This window comes from Miniopterus natalensis, chromosome 1 (genome assembly GCF_054644295.1).
Source record: "Miniopterus natalensis isolate mMinNat1 chromosome 1, mMinNat1.hap1, whole genome shotgun sequence".
Classification (NCBI taxonomy): Eukaryota; Metazoa; Chordata; class Mammalia; order Chiroptera; family Miniopteridae; genus Miniopterus; species Miniopterus natalensis.
This window is the reverse complement of record NC_142081.1, coordinates 40,762,889-40,789,064: the sequence shown is the minus strand read 5'-3', so window position 1 is coordinate 40,789,064 and position 26,176 is coordinate 40,762,889. Positions and strand designations below refer to the sequence as shown.

General features: G+C 50.1%; 1 protein-coding gene across 1 annotated transcript in view; it reads right to left on the bottom strand.

The window, feature by feature from the left end:
• MEGF11 (multiple EGF like domains 11) overlaps positions 1–26,176 on the bottom strand; it is a 330,386-nt gene that overhangs the window by 8,012 nt on the left and 296,198 nt on the right. The window contains exons 12-24 of the mRNA XM_087820815.1: positions 25,301–25,464; positions 23,902–24,004; positions 18,704–18,850; positions 18,222–18,356; positions 13,361–13,489; positions 12,197–12,325; positions 11,583–11,711; positions 10,946–11,074; positions 9,420–9,656; positions 7,707–7,825; positions 5,407–5,473; positions 4,688–4,789; positions 2,133–2,189 (exon numbers count right to left, since the gene is read on the bottom strand). Of these exons, the coding sequence (XP_087676941.1) occupies positions 2,133–2,189; positions 4,688–4,789; positions 5,407–5,473; positions 7,707–7,825; positions 9,420–9,656; positions 10,946–11,074; positions 11,583–11,711; positions 12,197–12,325; positions 13,361–13,489; positions 18,222–18,356; positions 18,704–18,850; positions 23,902–24,004; positions 25,301–25,464 (1,647 nt within the window). The remainder of the gene's footprint in view (positions 1–2,132; positions 2,190–4,687; positions 4,790–5,406; positions 5,474–7,706; positions 7,826–9,419; positions 9,657–10,945; positions 11,075–11,582; positions 11,712–12,196; positions 12,326–13,360; positions 13,490–18,221; positions 18,357–18,703; positions 18,851–23,901; positions 24,005–25,300; positions 25,465–26,176) is intronic.

The window sequence follows — 26,176 nt, the reverse complement described above, 5'->3', positions numbered from 1 at the left end:
CTCTTTCCCATTGAGTTTAGAGAACACTTAAGATTCTTCACTCCTAACAGTTTGGTATAATAGGTTTAGGAAATAATTTCATTCCTGGTACAAACTAGTTTATTATTAAGTGTTTATTTGGGAGTTCAGCCAGTGTTTCTGGGTTTATTCCATATCTTTGATAAATACTTCTGTAAAGTTTTGAATCGTAACATTTCATTTTCCTCTTTGAATTCTCTTGTTCACATGTGTTAGTTCCCAATACCTGCTGGTACATTTGCCTACATAGCCCTCTTTTCTCTCTAATTTAAAGGATGGTTGTAACCAGAGTGGTGAAACGAAATCTGCACTCAGAAGCTCAAATACATGTCCCCACAAAACAGGAATGAATGATGCTGAGGCAGAGATCATGCTCTCCTTAGCTTTGTTTTACATTCATGGTTGCAAGTCTGCAAGTAGCTACTCTAATCACAATGCTCAGGATGGCACAGTGCATAGGAAAGTTGTGTGCTCGTTTGTTGAGGTTCTGGGCCTGTCTGAGCTTATTCACAATTGAGTAATGCATATTCTCAGAGCTGGAAAGGCCCTTAACTATTTCTGCCCAATCCTTATGCCTCTGAGGAAGAAACTGAGGTCTCAGGTCACAGTGCTAAAGCAGTAGAGCTATCTTTTCTGTATTAAGCCTTATACCTGCTGTAATGGTGCTTGTCTTCATTGGGATGGTTTAAGTCAAAACTCATAGAAAATTGCCAGAATGCTGCTCACAAGGGAGTAATGTCCTTTGGCCAGAAACCTAGGGCTGACCTGTTTCCAGATCATTCTCTTGAGCAGTGTGTACCCTAACAAGGGCTGATGGAGACTTCACCTTCCTGTTCTCTTGCTCAGGATATAATTCTTTATCACCACCACCACTCACCCCTAGCTCACCCCATTTCTAACAGCCATCCCACCAAGCGCTATAGATGACAAGCTCTCCTTGGTTAGGAAATGGCTGTGTCTTGAGTGTGTCTAAGGTTGAGTCTGATAGACCAGAACAGTAATCGGGAAATCTGGGTCAGCCTAAATCAGTGGTTTCTAAGTGTTAGTTAGGTTTCTAAGTGATATGCTGCATAAGGATACCCTGAAGTACTCTGCATAAATGCAGATTCCAGGACCCCACTCTAGATCTACTGCTTCAGAATCTTGGGGAGATGAGTGTGAACATCAGGTGATTCTGGTGCACAGCTAGCCTTAGGATATCCATTGGGACCTCTGCTGTGAGTCATTTCTTACTCAGTTTGGCCGAGACTGTTAAATAGACCTCAGAGACAAAAGGACAGCCCTATTACAGTAATACAATCCTTTACAATATGCAAAAACACTTCCCATCTGTGATTTTATTGAATACTCATGACAACCTTGTTAGACAATAGGATGATAGGCGTAATTATCCCAACCTTGCAGATGAGGAAACTGGGCCTTGGAGAGCTCACAGTCTAAGCAGTTAATAAATTACAGAGTAATAAGTGACATGGTTCCAAAGCCACCTATTTCACACATTCTGTCATTTAAACCTAGGGCCTGAGCCCAAAGGCAGGACCTGACCTTTCATCTTGGCTTTACCCATAGACTTCCTAGAAGGATGATCCGACTTAGAGTTCCCATGTGTTGGGATTAGTCCTAGTGTCCCTGTTCTCGGGGGGCAGAGATTTCTTGAGGGTGGAGTGCCATACAATATTAGGGTATCATTTTCATTCCTTGTGCCCCAGAAAGCCAGCAGGTGCAGGGTGGTGGTCCTTACCATTGCAATGACAGGAGGCCTCTGGGGCAAGTAGATTGACTTTATTTCAGATTTTTTAATCAACTTAACTTGTACTAATTGGTTGGATAATGACATTCTACATTTCCGAAGACATTTATTTGGCATCTATAAAAAACCCACAGCGTTTGCTAAGCAGGTGCAACTGAAACTGAAAGATGAATTCATTATTATTATGGTTGCTCCTCCTGGGCAGAGCTACCCAGCAGACCCAGGTCCTGTTGTCTTTTAACTTTTAAGGGGTTTGGGGGAACAGGTGCGCAGTTCTCTCTGGTAGAATTTCTGGTCATTTCAGATCTGTACTCTTTATCTTGCTAAGCCCTTTCTAATGGGACGTCAGGATTGGATACTCTACCTTTGAAGCCTTTGTCCATAATGTATGTGTTTTGACGTCTATCCATTCCACAAGCACCTGCAGAAAGAGTGTAAGGAAAGAAAAATATGGAGGTGAGTGAGGTTTACTTGGACTACATGTGTAGGCTTCAGGTTTTTTTGTTTTTTGCCTTTTTCTCCCCTACCCAGAAAATAAATAGTTCTTTAGTGCTAGAAGATTAGTCTGGGTTTACTCTACTCTAAAATCTTTTTGACCATATAGGAATTCTTAAAAGGCTCGTAAGCACTAATGGTGAGCTATAGCGCCCTCTGGCATATTCAGCATTCCTCCTCTAACATTCCAGGAGGTGATGAAAGGTAGTTCTCATGCCACCTGCAGTCACTATAGTTGAAGTTCCAGACTCCAAAAGTGTAGAATAAGAAATGAATCAGAACCATTTCTTAGCTTGGCAAGGGTGCATGTCATTCCAAATCCTAGTTCTGTTGGATTTTAGAATAGGGTTGAAGACTGCTTCTTACTTCTCAGCTCTGGTCCTGCCTCTCCTCTCCTGGATCAGAAGCTTGACTGAGGGGACCCAGAGAGGGAGGTGGACAGGTGGCTGAGGTCATGTTTGTGGGATGTATAGTCATTCCTCATCCACAGTCAGCTTTCTTAGTTATTCCTTCTTTTTGGGTGGACCATTTACAGCTAATTGAGAGCTGTCTGAAAAGTATTACCAGTGTTTTTCAATCCCAAGGGTTTCTTTTCTCCCTTTTAGCTGTCACATTTTATGGTAGGCTCCCACAGTACATGGTCCTGAGCTCCAGCCACAGGCAGGACATACAGATTTAGGGACCAAGCTCAGGTTCTTTGTGGCTGCTGATCCCAGAAAAGAAATTGTCTGGCATTTTTAGGTTCGGGCAATAATGACAGTGGCTCAAAGTGAAAGCCATCCCCCCCCCCCCAGCTTTTGATGGAGGACACAATACCAGGCAAGGCATGCAGCAAGTGCTTACTAAAGTACAGTTTGGCTCCTTTTGACTAATTAGTTTCTGATACTGAAAACCAACCTGTTGTTGTTTAGATACCTCCCCATACCTCTTCCACATAGAGTCCCCAAGTTGAATTTATAGGAGTCTACTCCTGTCTGCCTCCCCTTCACCCATTACTGAGTGTTAGGGCAGAACCACGTCTAAGGTTTTCTCAAGTTTGCTATTCTTCTGGTGGCCTGTAGGTACCCGTGTCCTTCAGAAACATGACTGCAACAATCTGTATCCCTGGCATTAATTCAGCACTTTTACACCAGACAAGGGTTTCCTTTGCCCTCCCTGAAGGATGGAGGCTAGGCTGTTAACTTTTCCCCTTTTCATATAATAGGAAATAGAGGCCCAAAGAGGGGCAGTGACTTTTCTGAGACTACACTAGCAAGTGAGAAGTTGAATTGCAACTAGATCTCTCCAAGTATTCTCTCCCATTGGCCATTTTTGGGTGTAACCCCCAAAATGACTGAGTGGTGGCTCTGGCTATACTGGTTGAAGAGTGAGATCTCAGAACAGGGAGAAATCTGGGCTGAGCCCAGAAGATGCCCCAATGTGGAAAGAGATACAGGGTAGTGGTGGTGGTGTGTGTGTGTGTGTGGGGGGGGGGGGGGGTTGTATTTGGTGGGGTTATTGAATGCCCTGGACACTGCCCATGGCCCCATAGCCAAGAACATACCGTCCTGGGAACAGGCCCAGGGTCTTTGTAGCCCATGCCTACTCAACCAGCAGCTGAATTTAGAATCTTTACTGGGTAGTGTTATTGGGCCCAGAGACCTGCAGAGGTTGATAGAGCTGTTTCCCTTGAGCTCTAGAAACCAGCTAGAGCCTGAGCTCAGGCCCAGGCTGTCCAGTATGCTAAGGTCCTGCCCTAAAGGGGCCCACATTCTCTATTCATTCATAGCACTTGCTCCTATGATATCACCTGTAACTTCTACCCAACATCTTCCATTGCAGAACTGGCTTTCCAAGTTTCCTTTTTGCATCTTTGCCAGGCCACCAAATTTGAACCTAATACATGAGCACAGAGGATGCTGGTTGACACATCCTGTCCCAGGTATCAAGATCCCTGCTTGACAGCCCTACCCTAGGATCTGGGAGAGCTTAGCCTAGGCCACTGGTGGGTCTGGGGGACATTGGGCTTTTGGGCCAGAGACCATCTGTTTGCCAGCCACACCCAGAGGGCCCAGAGAACCCCAAAGGTGTTGCCATCGTCAGGTCATTTCTCAAAGGTTTTGGGTTGTAGTCTGTTGACTGCAGGGAGTACAATGATATTGTGTCCCCTTCCCCTAACACCAGTCACAGTTTGTCCACATCCACTGACCATGATGGGAGCAGAAGGGGTGATGGGGGAATCTAGGCAGGTTTCGTTTGTTAGGGGATTGGGTTTGTAGACCAATCATGTTGGGAGGGAGGGGGGTTCAATAGGGAGAGTTCTGGGACCAGTGGGGATGGGTTAAGCAAGGGGCAGGAATGGGAGGTAGAGCCAGTGCTGGGTCTGGACTGGTATGAGAGCCTGAGGGGCCCAGGGGGTAGAGGGTAGGGCTGGGGGCGGCTAACCTGGTGAGTGTGGCTCAGCGGGGCGGCTGAGATGTCTAAGTTCAATGTAGAAGTCCTCGGGCGGGTACCTGGCCTCCAGGGCACTGATCTGGAAATGGGAGTCTAGTGAGAGGAATGACAGGGAGGAGCTATTATTCCCAGGGCCCTGGAATGGCGGGGAGGGGATGGGGGTGTAAGGGTCATGGTAGGGCAGGCTGGAAGGAATTAGGGCCCCTATGTGTAGCATTCAAAGGGGCTGGGGCCAGCAGGACAATGGGGATTTGCTAGAGCTGAGGCCATTAGCCTTGCTTCCCACCCCCTACCCCCTACAGGAATTGGTGTCCACCAGGGCAGTGGGAAGAAACCCTTGAAATGGGTACCTTGGTATAGGACCTAGGTTGGACAGGGGGTTCCTTTTCTAGATGGTGTGTGCATCTTCAGCCTCCATCTGGAATAATCCCCATACCTGGGGCCCTAGTAGTTTCCCTTGTCCCTGGGTCACAGCTACCCTCTCCCTACCCCCTAATATAGGAATGAAGAGGGTCCTGGGCTTCATTTGCTTATGAATCTGAAACAGGCACTTGGGTTTCCTCCTCACACCCCTTCTCCCTGGGGGAGATCATGCTCAGGATTCATCTACTAACCCTCTCTCTTAGAGCTAGGACAGGGCCCGCCTCAATGCAGAGAAGGAAAACAGGGTGGGACATGCTGGCAGGGACCACACTCAAATCACTACTGACCTAACACGTTCACATAGCTGTAAGGGGTCCAGCCTGCTGTGTCTCTGTCAAGGGACTTGTTACTGAGCTGTTTGGAGAGTAGGAGAGCCAGTTAATACCTAGTGCCCCAGAGGTACCCCTTGCCCAGACTTCACTCTTATCAGCCTTGTGCACCCACCTCTGTGATGATCCAGACCCACCTAGGTCCTAGATTGTTCAGGGAAAGGGAGAGGTAGGTGTTCCATGACAGGCCACCATGGTGTGGCTGATGCCAGCAGGAGCAGAACATACCACCATCTAAGCTGTCTGGCTGAAGCTGTATGGTTCCCAGGCCTTTGGGGAAAATGAGGGCAGGGGAAGGTCCTCCCAAGGGCCAAGAGCTGGCCTGAACCAAGCTGGTCCTGACAGGAAGTAGGTCAGCTGGGTGGGCCCTGGCAGTGTCTCACCTGCAACATGAGGCCATCTCCAGCACAGGAAGGTGCTAGTCTGCCTGCAACATCACTGCTGCCTCTGCCCCTTGGCCTGGGCTGAGTGTGAGTTTCCCTTTAATATGACCAAGGGAAAGCTTCAGGGTAGGGTGTCCTTATGGTGCAATCTTTTCTCTTCCTGTATTCTCACAGCCATATGAGGCCAGGATGGTTGTCCTCATTTCACAGATGGGACCCGAGTCCTGCTTATGGGTCCTGCACTTGGTTATACAAGGAGTCTGGCAGAGCTGGGTCTACAACTCAGGTTTCAGCTCCCACATCCATATTTGTATCATCTCATCACAGCTGCCTGCCTTTGCTACATGTGTCCTGACTGTCTTCCAGAGGGGTCTCTGACTACACAAAGCCACTTTGGGCCCCTGGGGTGAGGTAAGCTAGAGAGTTACCAAGTGGGCTGCTTTACAGTAACTCCAGCACTTTACTGAATGAGGGTGGCTATTAGAATGAGACCAAGAATAACATGGCCACAAAGGATCTTTGCCTCTCATCCCTGGCATTCTTTGTCTCTAACCTGCTGCAGCCTTGATAATGTGGCTCTAGTTAATCAAGGGCCTCCTACTGGGAAACTTGATTCCTTTCCCTCAGCTTCCAGCTCCTCAGATAAGCCTAAAGCTGTAGCTGGGAATAGGGATCTGAGCTGAGATGATACCCTGGAAGAGGGGTCAAAGCTACAGGGCTCTATATAGGGCTGATGGCCACAGACCTTGCATATAGGCCTCAAGGTATCCTGTATGCAGCACTCTCATTTGGAAAATCTGAGGTGAGTGGCCTTGGGTGCTGACTTGGAGTTGTATAGTATCTGTGTTGTTAGAGTGTTCAGGCTGCACTGCCATCAGTTCTGTGGCAGCAGGCATGATCTGTGAGCTGATGGACATTTTCTGTAGAGCAGAGAGAAAGGTTTCCCCAAGCTCTAGGGCAGAGGCTTGGAATATGAAAAGTGCTCCTGTCCATGTTCCTGGCCCAGGATGGGTGTTGCAGGGAGCCAGGAGTCTGGTCCTGCTATTGTGTGTGTATACATGCTTAAGTGGGTGTCAGGAGGTGTGTGCAGCATGAGCCTGTCAAACCTTACAGTCCTTGAGGCTATTCTTCCTCATTTCTGAACTTCCTATTCTGCCAAGTATGGGTCCTGGCACACCAGCAGGGCTCACTATATGTGTATTCTAGACGTCCTTGCCCAAGGACCTGTAAGAAGACATGTTGCCACCAGCCCACAGTTATGCTCGGAGCTGTGAGGGAAGGCCCATAGGACTCACTGTTAACGAGAACACTGGCTATGGCTAATGTTTGGGTCCCATGTCCCTTGCATTGGTTCTGATTACAATAAATGGATGTGGGTGCACACTAATGACACATGGTATATCCAGGTACAAGGGCATCAGCTAGTTACCTGAGTAATAGTGGTTACTCTATAATGTGCTGGTTGTATACATGGTATTGGTAACCTACTTCAGTGATTGGTGATATGTGGTGCAGGGTTTTGATTACATGTGTTAACGTGGTAAAGTGGCTACATGGTGTACATGGTTATGTGACAAGATTACACATGATCACATGACTTGGTACCAGCTGGTTACACACAGGGTGTGGGGTTAGTTACATGTGACGCCTGTTGGTTGCATGGCGCTTGTTGGCTCCATGTAACCTGCAGGCTCCCTGTTACATGCTTTACAGAGTGTTTACATGTTCCATGGACCATAGGGCTATGTTTAATGTATTGGCAGTTAGTTCCATGTGGACCTTCCAGGTGGGGGTAGGGTACAGTTCCTTCCTGGGCAGAGGTAAGGACTGAAGGGAGGACAGTGGGTAGGGGCTGGGGAGTCAGGGGCCCGGTACCTTTGTGGGGCTGTTCCTGTCCAGAGTGCTGGCCTGGCTGGTGGCAGGCCCCCCGCATACCAGTGCGTGGTAGCTGGAATTGGAAAAGCACTGGGCATGGCTGCTACTTTGAGACAAATCTGGGAAGAGAACAAGTTGCCACATACCATCATACTCCTGCCCCTGGAATGAGATGCCCCAATACTAATGCCTGGGCTGAGCAGCCTTGAGAGTGCTCTGCAAAAAGACAGCCAAGTCCCCCAGCCCCCAAGCTTTTGGCACCCCCTGCCCCTACAGAAATTTGTGGAGCCTGATTTCCCCTTCCCTCATGGTGGCCGTCCCTAAAGCATGCAGGATGCATGGTAGTCTCGCCAGTGTGGGGGGTGGTACCAGCAGCTGGAGCATGGATGAGAATATGCTGGCTTTGACAGCCTCAGATATCCCTGAGTCACTACTTAGGGGCTATGCTGATTCTCTCCTTCCTCCCCACAAGGTGAGATCCCATTAGTGAGGCCATAAAGAGAACCCTACTCTCCTTGGCCCCAGTCCTGCCCTCCTGCCCTATGTATTCCAGGACCTCTCGACAAGGCTGGAGGATTCCAGTGGAATGGCATGGGCAAACCTGGCCAACCTTGCTCATTACAGTCATAGAAGAAAATCCCCAAATCTTCTCTGTGGGCTTAGGCTTTCATCAGAGGATACTGCTTTGGTTGAAACCCCAGGGTGCGGGTGGGGGTCAGTGTGTGGGGAGATTGCAGGCCAGGGACTCTGAAGGTAAGGTCTGCATCTGGGCTGCCTCTGTCTATCCTGTAGCACCTAGCATGGAGCTGGGCACATGGTAAGCAACATGTAGTGGGAATGGGCTGATGTGATGTTGGTTTTATAAGTACAAGGGTAGGAGGCTTCAGGTCATCTGTGAGCTATGGAGCAAGCTGGAGAGAGCTGTCATCCTTGTGCTCCCACAGAGAGGCCGAGCCTCCTGTGGCCCAGGGCTATGGGTGATTTCAGAGCATTTCAACCTCTTCTGTTTAACTAAATATGAAGCAAAAAGCCTTTCCTATTTCTAAGGCAGCAGTCAGGGTTCAGGGGAGTGGAAGGATCTGGCTCAATAGCCGCACCCTCACCCCTTCAGACTCCCAGATAGGATGCCTATTGGAGTTACCACCAGGTTTGTGGACAGACTGGGTTCCAGCCCGTCTGGCCATAGGGACATTGCCCACACTTTCAGATCCCCCCAAGGCAGGCACCATCCCCTTTCACTGTACTAACAGGGCCTTCCTAACTCTGGGAACTGGGAAGGGAGGGTTATTCTGATACCTTCACCCAAGGAAGCAAAAGTGGGACAGGGTCTGGACACTGGACCCCAAGGCCAGTTTCCTGAGGCATCACAGGAATCAGGCAGGAGAGAGGTCCCCTGGAGAGTTTTGGAAAGTTACTGCTTAGGTGGGTGCTCTTGTGGCTGAAGGATGGGAAGGTCTGGGGAAATGGAAGGAGGCTCCTCATCATAGGCATCCAGTGCTGGGGGCCCAGGAAATGATACCCTTGGGACCCTATCTGCCCTTCCCAAGTAGGTTCCTGCTCTCCACTCCCATCACCTCTCTAGGGGAGTCTGAGCATCCAGCCCCAGCTGCCCACCCTGCAGGCATGACCACCCACCTTCGGCAGTAAACTCAGGTGTCCCCAAGGATATGGTGTGGTTCTTCCTGGGTTGTATGCTGGGGGCATAGCCCTTACCTGAGAGGGAGTAGTCAGTGCTGGTCATCCTCATGGCAGGTGTGTAGGAGACACGGGGAGCCAGGTCACGGCCCTTCTCTTTCTGCCTTCGTCGGCGCCAGGCGAACAGGCCCAGCAGCACCATAATGAGGAACAACAGGAGGACGATGCCTGTGACAGCACCCACCGAGTGCCGCTCTGCACCCAAAGCTGGGCTGATCTTGGTGTAGGGATTCAGCTCCTCCATCATGAGGGCAGCTGTGGGTAGAGGGAGGACCTGAGCCTGGGGCCACCTGCTTGCTCTTCAGAGCTCTGTGACATCTAGACTTCTGTAACATTAGGAGACCTGGGTTCTGGTCCTGGCTCTATTCTTTAATTCTGTGATCTCAACCCTCACTGTGCCTGTTTCTTCAACTGCCTAAAGTGGGTGGTGTCCTAGAGAACCCCCCAGGAACAAATGTGATTGTGGATGGGAAACAAAATGATATTTATTGAGTATTTTACTGTTCCCAAAATGAGTTTCAGATAATAACTCATTTAACCTTCCCAACAGCCCAATGAAATAAGGACTGTTTAATTCCTTCTCTTTCACAAATGGAGAAACTGAATCACTGAAAGGTTAGGTAACTTGCCCAAGATCAGACAACCAGTTATTGGTAGGGTCAGATTTCTCAGGGGTAGAAAAAAATTAGACTCAGCCCTTCTCCCTGCTTACCAGCTGTGCTTCTTAGATGTGACTTAGAGTCCTCGGTTGGGTCATTTGTAATGGGGAGAGTAATCCCACCCTCTCCAGGGGACTGTGAGTACCATATGTGCTGTACCAATGTGCCCACCATTACTGCCCACAAAACCCCTCTTGATATGTGTGGCTAACCCCCGTCAGAATGCAATGTATAGGCTTTGCCCCCTTTTCTGTCATGTGGATAATAGCCCATTGTCATCCCCCATCTCCTAGAACCAATAGCAATATAATCCCTTACATGTTTGCAGCACTTTACAGAGGGTTTTTATGTATACAAAACCATTTATCAAGGGCTCACATTATCTCAACTTGGTCCTCCCAACTGCTCTATGGGTGTCTTCTGACTGTAGACCTGGAGCCAGGGTTGAGCCCCTGTGGGCTCCTTGGCTCTCAGCAGAACCTCTGGCCATCATGGAAGACAAGGATTAATCTACTCTTTCCATTGTGCATGTGGAGTAACAGGCCCAGCAAAAGGAAATGACCTGATCAAGGACACCTAGCAGGTTGACAGAACCAGAATCTGGCAGATCGTCAGATGGTCTGGTGATCTTTCCACAGCACTAGCTTGTGGTTACCCTTGCTTAGCTCACAGGAAGCTTGCCAAGGATGAGCACGGGGAAGACAGACTGCCTGCTCCATCTGCTCTCCAGCACCTGGAACCTCCTCCTTCCTCTCCACCCAAATATGAATAAAGTCACAAAGTGTTATATAATCCAGTTGTTCCTGTTGGGATCTCCCTAGAGTCTGTCCCTGTGGGGACTTTTCCACATCCCCTTGCCCGAGGACTCTGCCATCTGTGTATTACCTTGGTCACACCTGATTCCTTTGAATCCAGAGCTGCAATAACAGGTGCCGGTGACGTGGTCACAGGTGGCATTGTTCATGCACTCACATAGCTGCTGACACCCATAGCCAAAGGTTCCTGGGGCACATCCTATGTAACATGAAGATTTGGGGTAGATAGCAAGACATAGCCACATTCCACCCCTCCCATCTGGGCAGCTGTGCCTCAGAGGGAAACCTACTTCTCTAGCTCGTCTTTGGTTTGATAGTTGGGGGTAGGCACCACCTCTAGCCCTGAGTTGGGGACACCCACCCTTATTTCCTTTTCACTTGACACATTTATACAGTATCCTCATGCCAGGCCCTGAGCTGGGTGCCATAGGGGCTTCAGAGAAGAATTGAACAGAGTCTGCCTCCCTCATTACCCGCTCAGGCCTCTCCTGTGCCTCAACAGTTCCCCATCCCCACTCAACTGGAGGAAGAAACCGAACAGCAGTATAAGCACGACCTCCAGCCCTTTTCCTTGGGAGTGACTCCAGAAGTCAAGGGAGCAGGGCATGTAGATCCCTGAATGGAGTAGACCTTGAAGGGGGAGGCTTTCCCTATAGGAGGCTGAGGCCTGACACTGACACCCAGGGTCATGGGTTGGGAAAGCTTACTCTGCTCGCAGTGTCTCCCGGTGAAGCCTGTGCGGCAGGTGCACTTGCCGCTGATGTGGTCACAGCTGGCGCCATTCTGACACTGGCACACACGCCCACAGTCCTTCCCATAAAACGCTGCTGGGCAGCCTGGAGAAACGGAGTAACTGTGGAGGTGCAGCTGGGACCAAACCTGTCTCCTGCCACCTCTTTCTGAGCATGGGGTGAGGACTAGTGAGACCATGCACTCGGGCCATTTCCACACTCTGAACCCTCACACTGAAAGGGTGGCGAATCCTTTGGACAAAGGTGCCCTGGAACCAGAAGCCAGGCTGGGGTCTCCTGGCTGTGTAGTAACAGGCCACTCCTCTTCACTGGGCCCCACTGACCAAAGGAGGACTGGTCTTGGCGTTTGTTGGGGAACCTGATAGCCCTGCCCTCCCAGGACTTTGGGCTTCTTAACCCCTGAATCCAGTCAAGTTCCTCAATCCTGGGGGTGGGAGGGGGGGCGGCTCCCGACCCTGGGGCCCCACCTCCTCCCTCCCTCCAACTGCAGCCCTAGACAATCCCCAAGGCAGCCAGCAGGCCGCAGCGTGGGATTCTGAGTAGCTGGGAGGCCAGGAGGAGGAGCTTACGCTGCGTGCAGAAGAGTCCGGTCCAGCCTGGAGTGCAGCGGCAGGCCCCATCCTCTGTGCTGCAGTGCGCCCCGTTGTGGCAGCTGCATGTGTGGAAGCAAGCGGGGCCCCAGAACCCAGGTGGGCAAGCTGGGGTTAGATGGGATGCGAGGGTGAGGGCACGACAGAGATGAACAGACAAAGGGAGGGAGAGGAAGGGAAGATGCATGTCTGTCAACATGCCAGGATGCACCCAGGTGGTATTTCCTGGCTTTCGGGGGGGTGGGTGGGGTGTACTGTATTGATCCCAGAATTCCTCCATTCACTTCCTGCCCCAGTCACCCAGGATTCCTATTAAGCCCAGGTTCTGTGCCCCCTCTCCCAGCTCTGAGTGTTCCTGAACCTTTCCTCTGGGGACTGACTGATTTGGAATGTGTAGGGGGTGTGATAAACTGTAAGTGTAGTTTACTGTGTGAACACTGTGCTAATTTCCCCATGAGAGTGGGAACTTTCCCTGGTAGGGACTCTGCTCTTTTGAGTGAGCTCCCTGAGGATGGCACCTGTGTTTCCTTCATCAGAATGGAAATTCCCTCAGGCCAGAACATCTAACTGGGACTGCCCTAAGGGGCACTGGCTAGGTCTCACCCATCAGCCAAGGAGATACCCAGGGCAGAGCTTGGGTGTCTGCCCTTAGATTGGGGGGGTCCCTGTTAACCTTTAGATTAGGTTAGATACACCTTACATGAATAGCCCCTATAGTGCCCTGTCTAGGACATCATTCACATGGGCCACCCACAGGACACCCTCGCCCCTCTAAGGTGACTGCTCTTGCCTCACCTCACTTCCTTGCTCCCTAACTCCAGCATGCCAGTCCCTGCCCCCTCTTCCTCTCCATCCAAATGTAGGGGCTACTCCTTGCTCAGGTGCTGATGGAGTGTTAATTTTCATATTAATAATATTAATGGTACTACTGACAATATCAATACCTTTGACACTGGCAGTTAATAATGCCAGTGATCAAGCCTAACAATTCATCATGTTAGCTAGAGAGCTAAGCGGGACTCAGGTGGACATTCCTATCGCAGAAGATTTCAGCCCTGGGAGGTAGAGGCACCGGCAACAAGGAGCAGGGTGTTTTGGGGCCTGACCTGGGATGGGGGGCATTCCCAGGAGGCGGTAGCTTACCCTGTGAGCAGTCCTTGCCAATCCATCCAGGGAAGCACTGGCAGGAGCCATCGATGGGGCTGCAGGTCCCATTGTTGGCACAGGAGCAGAGCTGGGCACAGTCCTGCCCAAAGTACCCTCCAGCACACACTGTGGACAGAGGACAGACTGGCACCTGCCCTCCCATCAGTACCAGACTACCACTCACAGCTGCATCCCTAGAAGTTTCCAGGCTACAGCCATGACCACCCTGGGGTCATGGATCTGTTTAGGAACTGTTCACTTCGGCCCTTCCCCACCGGCACATGAATGAGTTCCCCTCTTTGTGCCCACAGCTGCATTCTTCAGAAGGCTCTATTAATGATCTCCTCCGACAGAGGAACAGATTGAAGCCCATGGGGTAGAATCACTCGACAGGTCTCACAGACAAGTGGAGAGGCTGGGAATCCCACCGCTGCACTCAGCCCAGTGCTCCCTGCACTGCCCTGCAGCCTTCTGCTTTCCATTACCACACTCTTGCCAGCATCACTGATCCCATAACTGTGAGGGCAGGAAATGTTTGTAGTTGAAAGGAGAGGGACAGATGCAGGTGGTATGTCTGTCTGCCATTTATTGGAGGACTGGCCCTGAATGTCTATCCCTGTCTACCTATTTCCTCTGTCTCTTGAAATCTGACCTATTCCTGAAGCCTCAGCTCAGTCCTGTTCTCAAGAGAGCTCCTGAGCTTCCATGGTATTTCTGCTTTGAGTCACTTGTAGAATTTCTTATCTCAACCTCTCCTGGAGGAGTCACTCGTTGGTCCCTGGAGGAAGGGCTGGTTTCCTCAACTAGGCTGCAGGCAACTTTAGGACTAGGTGTGAGTGTTAATTTCATTTCCCCTGCAATTCATCCTTCACCTCCTCCCTACAGCTTCAGCTCCCTAGAGCACAGTTGTCTTCATGGCACTCCTGTTCCCTGCCTGACATACTCAGTGGCTCCCCACTGCCCAGAATAAAAATTGGATCCTAGAGATCATCATTTAATCCACCTCATCCAGACACATGAGCCACAGGTCCACGCACCACTTTCCAAATACGCCCCATGCCTGTCCTTGCTCCAGCTCTTCCCTTCCAGAATTTCCCTGACCCTCATGTCCAGCTATAGAAATCCTACCCGCCTACAGGACTCATCTTAAATGCCGCCTCCTGCAGTGATCCCTCTGTAGGAGGTGGCTAGTCCTTCGATACCAATACTCTTCTCCCTTAGTAGAGTCTCGAGTTTTAGCTGGGCCTATGGCCCCCTGGAATAAAGAATATACTTCCCTGGCTCCTTCACAGCTTGGTGTGGCCATGTGCCTATATTCTGGCCAATGGTAAGTGGAAATGCATGTCTCTGCCTGTTCTCCTTGTTGAAGGATAATGTGGATTATGGAAAAGAACTGCGGGTGAGATGGCTGGAGCTCAAGTAGCCATCCTTCATCAGATGTGGAAGCCATGTGCTGAGCATGGCTGAACAAGGGGAAGGAGCCTGGGTCCCTGGCGTGTTTGTAAGCTGCCCTACCATTCCCTGGTGGCCTACTTCTGAATCTTCTCCCTGCTTTTTTTTTTTAATGAGTGAGGGGCATAAAAATATTTGTCATTTTCAAAGCAGATATTTTGTGTTTTTTATGTCACCTATAGCAAAACTTAATCCTACCTGATTCACCCCTCTTCTCTCTTCTGGGGGGTGATTTATCCCTGTTTGAGCTTCTAGAACACTCTTACTTTCTTCCCTGGTCTTCTGTTACTGTGGCTATGGGCCTGTTTCAGGCCAGGCCTAGGTTCCATCCATATCTGTGTCCCCAACAATGCCTGGAAAAACAACAGGCACTCAAGGCATAGTGGCTGAGTATGGAAATACACTGGCCACCCCTTCCCCACACTCGTCTCCCAAGTTCTTCTGGGAAAGGCTGAGCTCAGGATTTTCCCCTCTAGACTCCAGGCTTTGTGAGGACAGGGAACCTGGCTCTCCTGCTCTTTGTTGGGTCTGAGTGGCCAGCACAGTGCCTGGAATGCAGCAAACACTCAGGAAATGTTGCAAAATAGGCCCCAAGAGCAATGACCTTCCAGTGGTTTCTGCTGGAAACTCCTGTCCCTTTGAGCTTCTCTCAGTTCAAAATGCTCTGCTCAAAGCTCAGTTGCAGCCAGCGCCACATCCTCCAAGAAGGCTGCCTTGCACTCCTGTTGTGGAGGAGGAACTCCTGGAATCCCTGAGGCCCTCAGTTGGCCGAGCCACGCGGAGGATCATGGGGAGGTCTTGATTCTTGAAGAGAAGCGACTTCGCCAGCGCTCAGGTCTCTCAGACCTTGGGCTGTATTCTCCTTTATGCAACACCGCCTGGCACTCATATTATCAGCCCTTCCCCAGCCAGATTTCCAGCACTTGGTGCCTAGGATCTGTGTCCACTCTGTGTCTTTCCTGTACATGATTAGTGGTTGGGACAAATAATAAAGGCAGCGTGGTAAAGCGAGCTCTCTGGTCGAAAGCCTTGGGTTTGGGTTTTATTTATGTATTCAACGAACACTTCTGTGGTGCTCTGTGCACCAGACACTGCAAAGTGCTTCACAAGTATGAGTTCAATGAACCTGTAACACTCTCATTATTATATATTTTCATTATTACTCCCTTTAATTAACTCTACTTCAGATGAGAAAACTGAGGCACTGAGAGGTTAAGTAACTTGCCTAAGGTCACTCAGCTGGGAATTTCTGCCACCTTCTGGCTAAGTAGCTCTGAGCAAACTACATCCCTCCTCTTAGTGTTTCCTCATCTTTGAAATGAGGATAAGCCTCACCCCCTGGCTTCAGGCTGTTAACAGCTATGGGCAGGCTGGTTGATTGGGGCCCTGTGCTCCTGGCAAAACCCCTAGTTCCTTCCAGGGGAGGTCCACTGCCAGGATGACACACATCTCACCTCTTTGCAGCTCAGGCTCTGGCTTCAGCTTCCTGAAAAGCATGCAGCCCAGCCTCCTCTGGGAGGTGCTTGATTTGGGGAGCCCATCCCCCACAGTCCTGGCCAGAGCTTCTCCACCTACCCCCATCTCCAAAACCAACTCTGAGCTTCTCTAACAAGAGCCTTATCTTTGAAGCCTTTGTCACATATACAAGGCTGACAAATTCACCCACAGAGCTGCTAATGCGATCAGTCTAATACATTAATTGGTCCACTTCTTAGCTGAATCAAGAATGAGGCAGAGAGAGGGGTGGTGGAGAGAAGGGGGGCTGGTGAAAAGAAAACATCTGGTTATATTTAATCTATGTTTAATGATTCTGCATAAGCAATGTCTGTAATTTGTAACTTGCTGGAAAGCTGGTCATTAGAAAGTGTCAGTTCAATTTTTTACAAGGTTTGAGACTTAACCAGGGCAGTTGCCATTAATAGCAAACTCCATTAGATCTATATGTGGAAAATACACATTAGGCCAGCGGGAGATAAATCAGACATCGCAGGTTCTGAGAGTTACTCCTCGGGCTGCTTAGGTCCTAATTTAGACCCAGCCTATCCATATTGATGGCCGGGTCTCTGATGTTTAATAAGTAAACCTCGATGTGCCAGGTTATGATTAAACTGCCCTAGGAGGGCTGCAAGCAAATGAAACTGTCACATATGTTTCCCTGGGGCTCAAACTTCTCATGACCTCAGAGCATCATGGAGTAAACTTTTCACTCATACATATTAACAGCCCATCCACTTACAAAAATAGTCCGGCTCAGTGGTGATTACTCATCAAAAGAATCAGTTCCCTGGGAGGTAGTGAGCTCTCAATAGTAAGTATTTAAGCAGAGGCCAGATGAGATTCTTGCACAGATGACCTTGAAGTTGCTTTTAGCTCTGAGTTTACCTTAGTCTAAGATCCTTTCCCTCCTTACAGGTTAGAGTGCAAATTCTGCAATCCTGTGTTCAAAGCTGTTCCGAAGGCCCCAACCACCTTCTCAGCCCCTTTCCCATCCCATCGCCAGTTCCACCATCCTTCAGCTATTCCCCACTGCTGGACAGTCGCATGCCCTCTCCTCTGTGCTTTTGCCACTCAAATGCCTTTCTTCCTTCTCTGTCTTTCAAGCTAAGACCCAGTGAAGTCCTGCCCAGCATGGAGCTGTTCCCCACATGTACACTGCCCTGGCCTAACTAAGCTGGGGCTGGATAAGCAATGGTGTGGGCTAGAGCCAGCTTCTACCTTTGCACTGTTAAACATTCAGGATTTCTGTGACCGTTGCTAAACCATCGGTACCTTGGGAATATTTTATCATGGAAATTTACAAATGTTAAAAATCAAGGCTCTCCCATGGAGAGAACAAGTTTAGCAGCACACCAAAGCAAATAAGCTTTCTCTCCATTTTTACCTCCTGTTGAGTGGTAGGGGTTGGCTGGAGCTGGTGGTGTGAAAGATTCTGCAGCTGAGACAGGAGAGCGGGTGGTGTGGGATTAGTGATGTTGGCCTGAGTGCGAGGGGAGGAGGGCTGCAAAATTGCCATCTCCAGCTGAAGCCAAAACCCACTCTGAGCTCCCACAGCTTTCTCTGCCTTTACCACTTGGCCCTCACATAAGCCACGTGGACCTCACCTACACTTATTTCATTTCTCATCCATTTAGCATGGGCTTTGGCATCAGAATTTGTTTCTTGCTCTGCCACTTGCTGTGAGAGCTTGGAGAAATGATTTAACCTCTCTGAGCGTGTGCGTTTAGCAGCATCATGGCTTTGTCTCACACCTCGTGGTGCCCAGTTCTTAGAAAGGTAGGCCCGAGGCCTGAAGAGGCAAGGAGCTGCCTCCACAGAGCACGATGAGACTCCCAAACCTTCCTTCCCTGCCACTTCCCTCCCAGGACACCTCACCTCCCTGGCTCCCATCTTCCCCCTGTGGCAGTACCTTGGTTGCAGAGGGCTCCAGAGAATCCGGGAAGGCACTCACAGGTGCCGCTGACGTGGTGGCAAGGCCCACTGCTGTGCACACAGAGGGGACACGGCTGGGCGCAGCTGTGGCCATAGAACCCAGGGGGGCAGACTGGAGGTGAAGGGGAGATGTGGTCAGCAGCCCAAGGGGCCCCAGCCAGACTGGTCACCCCTCCAGTCCCACATAGTGATGAAAGGAGGCTCCTCAAAAATATGGGGAGAGCCACACCCACCCCACACCTTGGAGGGCCTGGTCCTGTTTCCACTGAGGAACTGGGCTGGGTCCTGAACTTGGGGACAGGAAAGCCAAGGAGAGAGGGGACTAAAGGGAGGGATTTGATGGGGCTGACTCAGAGCCCAGCCTCGCTCAGGTTGGGACTAGTTCTAATTGGGAAGGGGTGGGAGGATGAGCCATCTGAGGTCTGGAGGATGACAAGGGGTGTGTGTGTTTAGCCTTACTTCTCTGGCATAAGGGTCCTCGGAAGCCAGGGGCACACTCGCAGCTCCCATCCTCTGGGGAGCAGGAGCCACCATTCTCGCAGCTGCAGGAGATGGAGCAGTTGGGGCCCCAGCGACCAGGTGGACACGTGCTGTCACAGCGGATGCCTGTGGGCCAAAGGCAGACTCAGATCAGTGGGAAGAGGGGTGAGGGCAAAAGGAAGAATGTGGAAAGGGGGCACCGTGCAGTATGAAGAGGTGAAGGCAAACAGTGCATCTGGAATGTGGGAGAAAAACCCAGCCAAGGCTTGGCCTGTCGGGAAGAGGTGTTGCCGAAACTGAGTCCTAAGGGCTAAGGGGAAACTGACCAGTTAAAGGAAACCCTACATGTGAAAAACAGGAGGCAGGAGAGAGAATCATGCCTTGAAAGAAAAAATAGTGCCCTGTGGCTACACCCTAAAGTATAAAATGAGATATGGCAAAAGATGAGATTGTGGGAGTAAGGGACCACGTCATGAAGGGCTGCCTTCATTTTTGACGTATTAGTTGGTATCCAAGGTTAGGCCTGGGAGAAACCAACTGTGGGGAAGGGAGTGCTGTTACGGAGGGCTGCACAAGTTGGGGGTGAGCTACATGCCCACCCAGGGAGCCCAGGAGCCACTGGTTCTAGCTGGGTCCCAGCCAGCTACCTCTGGGGCAGGGCCCAGAGAGTGGGTGGCGTCTTTTCAGAATTTTTCGGCCACAATCCTTGGTGTAATATGTATTTTATGTCATAGGTGCACACATACATATAATAGAAACCAAGTCTTTGAAAAATGACATTTACTGTGTATGATGCACTCTGATATTTCTCTGCACTGTGATGTATTCTATTCATTAAGAAAAAAGAAAGCTAGTTGTGACCCAACAAATGGATCTAAATGACCGACCCTTAGTTTGACAAATGGTGGCCTATGGGGGATGGACGGAATGTCTCACTAAGAAAGAGGAGCAAGGCCTACACATTCTTTTTGAGCTGAGAGAGAGGCAATTATGTGTTGGGGTGATTAGATCCAAAGGCTAAGGAAGGAATTTTATAAGGCGTGAGGCTGGGGGCCTCGCTCTGGCTGGGGTGGGGTTTGCTCCCAGGCAGAGAGGCTTCTATTCTCACAAGTATTAATTAGCTGAATGGACTGGGTGGGCCCTGGCGACCTGCGTGGCTTTGGAAGGTGAATATCAGAAGCTCAAGGAGGAGCAGAATTAGTTTAAAAATCATGTCTGCCTTGTTATAAGGATGGGTTTTGACAGACAGACAGAAAATGGGAGGAAGATGGTCAGGCCCGATGAACAGAGCCAGTCCTGGCAGTGGTGGAACAGTGCAACCAATTCAGCAGCAGGCTGGCACTGTACAGCCCACCTGGGCTTGCGGGGGGGGGGGGGGGCAGGACAGCGAGAGAGAACAGGAAGGGGAGGCCACAGGCTGCACTCATCCTCCGGTGCCTCTGTCTAGCCTAGTGCCCGCTCCCTGCCTGCCATAGATCCTTTTCACAGCAGGCTCTCCAGGAAATAGGTCTCTGTGTGGAGGGTGAGGGGAGAGCTTCTCCCCAGGGAATGGGATCTTTCCCCAGTGAGAATCTGGTGGCCACATTTCACCCCTCAATGGAGGCCTCTCCCAGTGGAGTGTCAGGTGCACAAGAGGTGAATCCTGGACCAGCAGCATGGATTGACTGAAGGGAGCCTGGGGAAGGGGAAACAAAGCTGTGTAAAACCAGAAACCTTGAGCCACCCCAAGGAATTCTTTTGCCTGTGGTTGTTGAAAACCCAGGATTCAGACTGCAGGCCAAGGGATGCTACTGTTCCTGAGGGCACCCTGGACTAAGATGGACTCCCCCATGTGATGGGGACCTCTGATCCCGCCTGCGCATCAAGTGTTCTTTGTAGGGTGACCAAGCACCTGTATCAACACAGACATGGCTCTTTCCTAGAACTATATGCGGATGTTACTGATTAATAAAACACACTGCTTGCAAAAGCACCCCGGAATTTATGGCAGGGTGTTGCTATTGTTTCCCCCACAGTTGGTGGATATTAAAAATACAGATACTCTCATATGCGGGATCCTCAAAATGATGATTTTCATGTCAGATAGGGGTCCTCTTGGAGATCAGAAACTCTGGGATAAGATGATTATGCTCAGGTTGCAGGTGGCTGCAAGGGCCCACTGGGTTCTAGGATTTGGCAATTATTCGATTCTAGGCCTGGTTCTGTGGGAGTGGGGCTCATGTTTGAGCTTTCTTTATGTCCTAAGAGCTACCTGGAACTTAAGGAATTGGGACTTAAGTGGGGAGAAGGGCCCAGGGTTCTCCCTGTGCAGAGTGCCCAGTTCTAAAAGGGGACTTAGTGTGGTCAAAGGGGCTGACCTTGGCCTTGTGGGAGGCTCTCCAACTACAGCTTCTGAAGAGGAATAGCGTTATCAGCCACCTTCCCTAGGTGCCATTTTCCCTATAGTTGAAGGAGGATAATAATTCCCCCTAGAGGTCCCTCCCCTTCCAACCCCCAGGGAATCTCCCTGCTTTATTTTTCAGGACTTTACACGCATCTATATTAGTGGGCTAAGAATTCATATATTGTAACTTCTAGTTCATGCCACAAGGCCAGCAGCAACTCAGCAGCCCTCCACCTTCAGGGTCTGCTTAGGGCCTTCCTTCTCCAGGAAGCCTTCCTGGATGTCTGCCCAGGGATTCAAGCATCTAATTGATAGCCACCTGCATACAGCTTTGTCCCCACCTATTATTTTAATGTTACATTCATGCGTCCAGTATCCCCTGCCAGCAATTTGAAGACAGGGACTATGGTTTCCTGACACTTTTGACCCTCATTTGGTGCTTCTAATAGACAGAGATGCCATCTTGGTCATTTTTGCATCTCTGGTGCCCAACACAGTGTCTGGCATACAATAAGTGCTCAAGGACAACTCTGTTTTTGAGTTTTGCCATTCTTACCGCTGGTGGGCCTGACACAGTGCTGGGCACATGGTAGCTGCCAAATAAAGACTTGGTAATGGCTTGAGTTAGGAAATGCTAACTAAATGAGTAAATGGCTCCCCCTAAAAAAGCAATCCTGTGTCTTCCATCCCTTGTCACTCATGTCCTGAGACCTTGGGCCACTCCCTTCCCTTATCTGTAGTGTGAAGAGATTGGAGTAGATCATCTTCAAGGTCTCCTTCACTTTGAGAGGAAAAACCATATATGGTTATAGGTCAGCTCCTTTTAATTACCTCAAGAAACACGTAGTAAGCACCTACTATGTGCAGGGCAAGATGAATTAGATATGATGCCAGTCGTCATGAAGCCTGTGGCTTATGGGCATGGGGAGAAGACATGAACACACTTTGGGCCCAGAAAAACAGGTGTTGAGCCAAGGCACCAGCAATATGTCCGGGGCTGGGGAGTTGGGTGGGTGGGGAGGGCTCACCAAACAGGAGGCTGGGGCCTGTCTCCTGTCTCCTTCCTATCCCTAGTCGCCTTCTGCATGATAAACCTCAGGACATCAATCGCTCCTTTGAAATGACTTCAGAACCATGTTTGGGGAAATTAGCTTTAGAACAGCAGAGGCTTTCCTGAAAGGTTGTCCATCAAAGACAGAATTTCTAAGCACCAGATGTCATTAAAATCTTATCGGCTCACTTGAAATTAAGGCAATGAAAAATTAAAGTGGATTTCTACTTGGCTCCAGCTAAGAGTCTAAGGTGCCAGTGTACTGAAGGGCAGGGCAAGGGGAGCCAGGTCAAAGATTTTGCAGAGGAAGCAATGTCCCTGGCCCTGGACTGCTCAGAAACTTTTGCTTGTGGAGAACAGGCTGCTCAGCAGCCTGGTGTGAATTATTTATCTGAGGACATCCACTGCCAGCAATGCCTGTATTTCTTTCTCCTTGGGACTGGCTAGTGGGTTCATCCACACAGTATATCATTATTAAGCACTTTCTCTATTCAAGGTTTACATTTACTGAGCACTTACTATGTGCCAGGCACTGTTAGCACTTATAGGTATTAACTCATTTAAACTTCAAAAAAGACCATTATAAGTATCTGCATTTTATGGATGGAGAGTCCAGGCCCTGCCCTGACAGGTTAAATGACCTGCCCAAGGTCACAAACCCCGGCAGTCTGGCTCCAGCTCTGTGTTCTTATGGCTGTGTTACCCATATCTCAGTGTGTGGCAGGCAGTGGATAGAGTGGTGAGCAAGGTGGCTGTGGTCCCTGCCTCCATAGAGCTGATGGTCGAGGTAGGGAGGCAGATAACAAAGAAATAGTTTCTGATCTGAGCTCAGTGACAACTGCAGTATGTACTGCAAAAGGAAAAGTGCAGGGTATTGTGAGAATAAACAAAAGGGGCTCTTACATAGTCTCGGACAGGTTGAGGGGGTGGGTTGTAGCTGGGGAGAGAGCCTTGCCAGAGGAAATAATCTTGAAGTTGAAATCTGGTGGATGAGAAGGCGTATCAGGTGAAGAGATAGGGAAGGAGTGATACAGGCAGAGGGACTGCACTTAGGTGGCTGGAATGCAGTGAGTGATGGGAGGGGGCAAAGGAGAGGTGGGGGAGCTGGGCAGGGCCACATCACGTGGGCCCCGGGCCACTGTAAGGATTTTGGATTTTATATGAACGCCATGGGAAGCCACTGAGGCATTCTGAGCAGGGACTGATGTGAAAGGATCTGGGTTTTGAAAAGTTCACTTTGGCCACCCAGTGATGCAGCTGGGCAAGAGTGGGAGGCCCAGAGACCAAGCAGAAGGCCAAGGCAGTGCCGGCTGAGAGATGGTGCCTGGGGGACTGGAGTGGGGGCAGTGGGAGGGAGAAAGTGATAGATTTGCCATGAGTTTAGAAGGTAGGCTGAGAGGACATGTAGAGACCAGAACTTAGCCTGAGCTCAGGAGAAGGTTCCTGTCCCTCTCTCCACCATATCTCTGCAAACGCCTACATCCACCAGGTGTCAGCCTTTGTCTGATTCTTTACTGGTGTGCCCCTACCCCTTAGAAGAGAGCCTGTGAACAGGCGTTCAATAAATATTTGTTTACTCAAATTGAGTAGAATGGAGAACTGAAGCCCAGGAATAAAGAGAAAGGTGCATATTTAGGGAGCTAAAGGAAGGTAGTGAAGGAGAGAGAGCAGTCAAGAGAAGACGGAAAACACCAAGAACCCAGATTATAGGACCTGGGTGGTGGTGAGGCACAAGGGAGTTACCTGTCCATCCAGCCAGGCAGCAGCAGTGGCCTGTGACAGGATCACAGCCATCAGCGTGGCTGCAGTCACAGTGCTCACTGCAGTTTGGCCCAAATGTGCCATCCTGTGGACAGAGGGGAGAGAGAAATGATCAGATCCACACCCCCAGAGCTTCACACACTTCTGTTGGATTTTTTAAAAAAAAATTTTTATTGATTTGAGAGAGAAAGGGAGAGGGGGAGAGAGAGAGATAGAAACATCAATGAGAGAGACAGCTCAATCGGCTGCTTCCTGCATGCCCCCTACGGGAGAATGAACCAGCAACCTCTTGGTGCATGAAATCGACACAACCATTGAGCCACACCGGCCTGGCTTCTGTTGGATTTTGATGACAAAACTGAGCTACTGCCCTGCAAGGATGCAGAGAGACTTAGGCTGGGGCACAGTGGGAGCACTTTTTATAACTGCGGATCAACACAGCCATGAAGCCACTCCAAATAATTCTCTGGCTACGTTAACAAGAGCATGGGGTTTGGAAGGAGGGAGGGGATGGTCCTGCCCTGCTTCTCAATGGTCAAAATCAGAGGGCTCTAATGCCCACTAATCAAAACTGTAAATGAAAATTCCCTTTACAAATTGCAACACATGGATCACATGTGAGGAATGACTGGGGTTCTTTGTTCCTGGGGAAGGAGGTGACTAACATTTGTCGTGTGTTCATTAGGTATCAAGAGCCTTATATAACTCTTTCCTCTTCACAATGACTCTATGCAATGAGTCCATTATATCACAATTTACAGATGAGAAATATGGTTAGAGAAGGGAAGTATCATGCTCAAGGTAATATAGCTAGGATGTGGCAAAATCAGGTTTTGAACCCAGGACTGCAGGACTCATTCAACAATATTGCATCCGTTGGTTTAACTTATTTGTATCTTAGACTGAGATCCAGCGATTAAATCTAGGTGGCTACTGCTGGGTAGTGCTTGGTTTAGTACTCCTACACCCCGATCATAAAATTATAGACACTGGAACCAGAAGGAAACTTCGACATGATCTATCAAGGAATGGAACTCTGATGGATTAGTAAGGTTGTCCTATAGCACTGTGTTGTGAAGGGTTCTGCAGCTGCATTTGGGCTCAGGTAAACATGCTGAGTCAACTAATAATGTTTACCGAGAGCAGCAAGGGGCAAGGGATGCCACATCGCCATATCACCACATCTGCCAAGTATTTGCCATTTTATAGATGAGAGGGCTGAAGCCTGAAGTAGGAAAGTGGTCACAGAGAGGTTAGAACTAGGGCTGAGACCTGATCCAAGGTTTCCAGTCCCGCTCTTCTCCGTGGAAAAAATAACCACAGGGAAAGGACATGAGGGGATCCTGGGCCCACAGAGTCCTTTCCAGGCCTGGACACTCACCGGGCAGGGCAGCTCACAGGTGTCTCCCAGCCAGCCGGGGGTGCAGGAGCAGGAGCCGTCTGTGGGGCTGCAGGCCGCCCCATTGGCACAGGTGCAGCTCTCGTTGCAGTTTAGGCCCCATGTCCCGCTGGGACAGGGCAGGGTGCAGTCGAGGCCCTGCCACCCTGAGGGAGGGAAAGAGGTGGTTGGCTCTCCATTCAGGCCCAGCACAGCGTTCTGCTCACTCCCCACCTCTCCACCCCCGACTCTGTTAGGGCATCCTGTCCAAACCCAAACTACTCAGATTGCTGGGTTAGGACACACATTCCACATAGAGTCCGCTGAGAAATACGCAGGGCTGTTAGAGCTGGGGCTAGAATGCGGGTTGCGGGCCTGCCAATTCTTACTATTTCTGCTTTGGGCTGATAAGCCCACCTGGGAAAGGGAACCAGCTGCGGTGGGGAGGGCTATCTTAGCCCAGGTGGGGCCAGCCAGTTTATCTCAGGGCCCTTTGTTTTGGGGATGGCCTAATTTCCCACTCTGAGGTTGGTCACTGGCCTGCTTGCCCTCACATCCACTTCTCCCCTTCCCCTGCTCTGTTCTATGTCACAGGGGCCTGACCCCTGTGGGTGGCTCCCAGATGGGCTCGCCAACAGGAGGCCTGGCTCACACACCCAAGGGCAGGAGCAGGAGAGACACCAGGCATCTCTTCTTTCTCTGCCTTGGGCAGGGCCTCTAGAGGGAACTGTGTCTCCTTTGTGCTCCAGCACTATTGTCTCCCTGTCCATGTCCCAGCTCCCACCAGGTGGCCCTCACTTCCAGGAGTGGCAGCAACTCCTCCCACAGTTGCTAATCTCTAGTTGCTCACCTACCCTTCTATGCTCCTTCAGCTCTTCT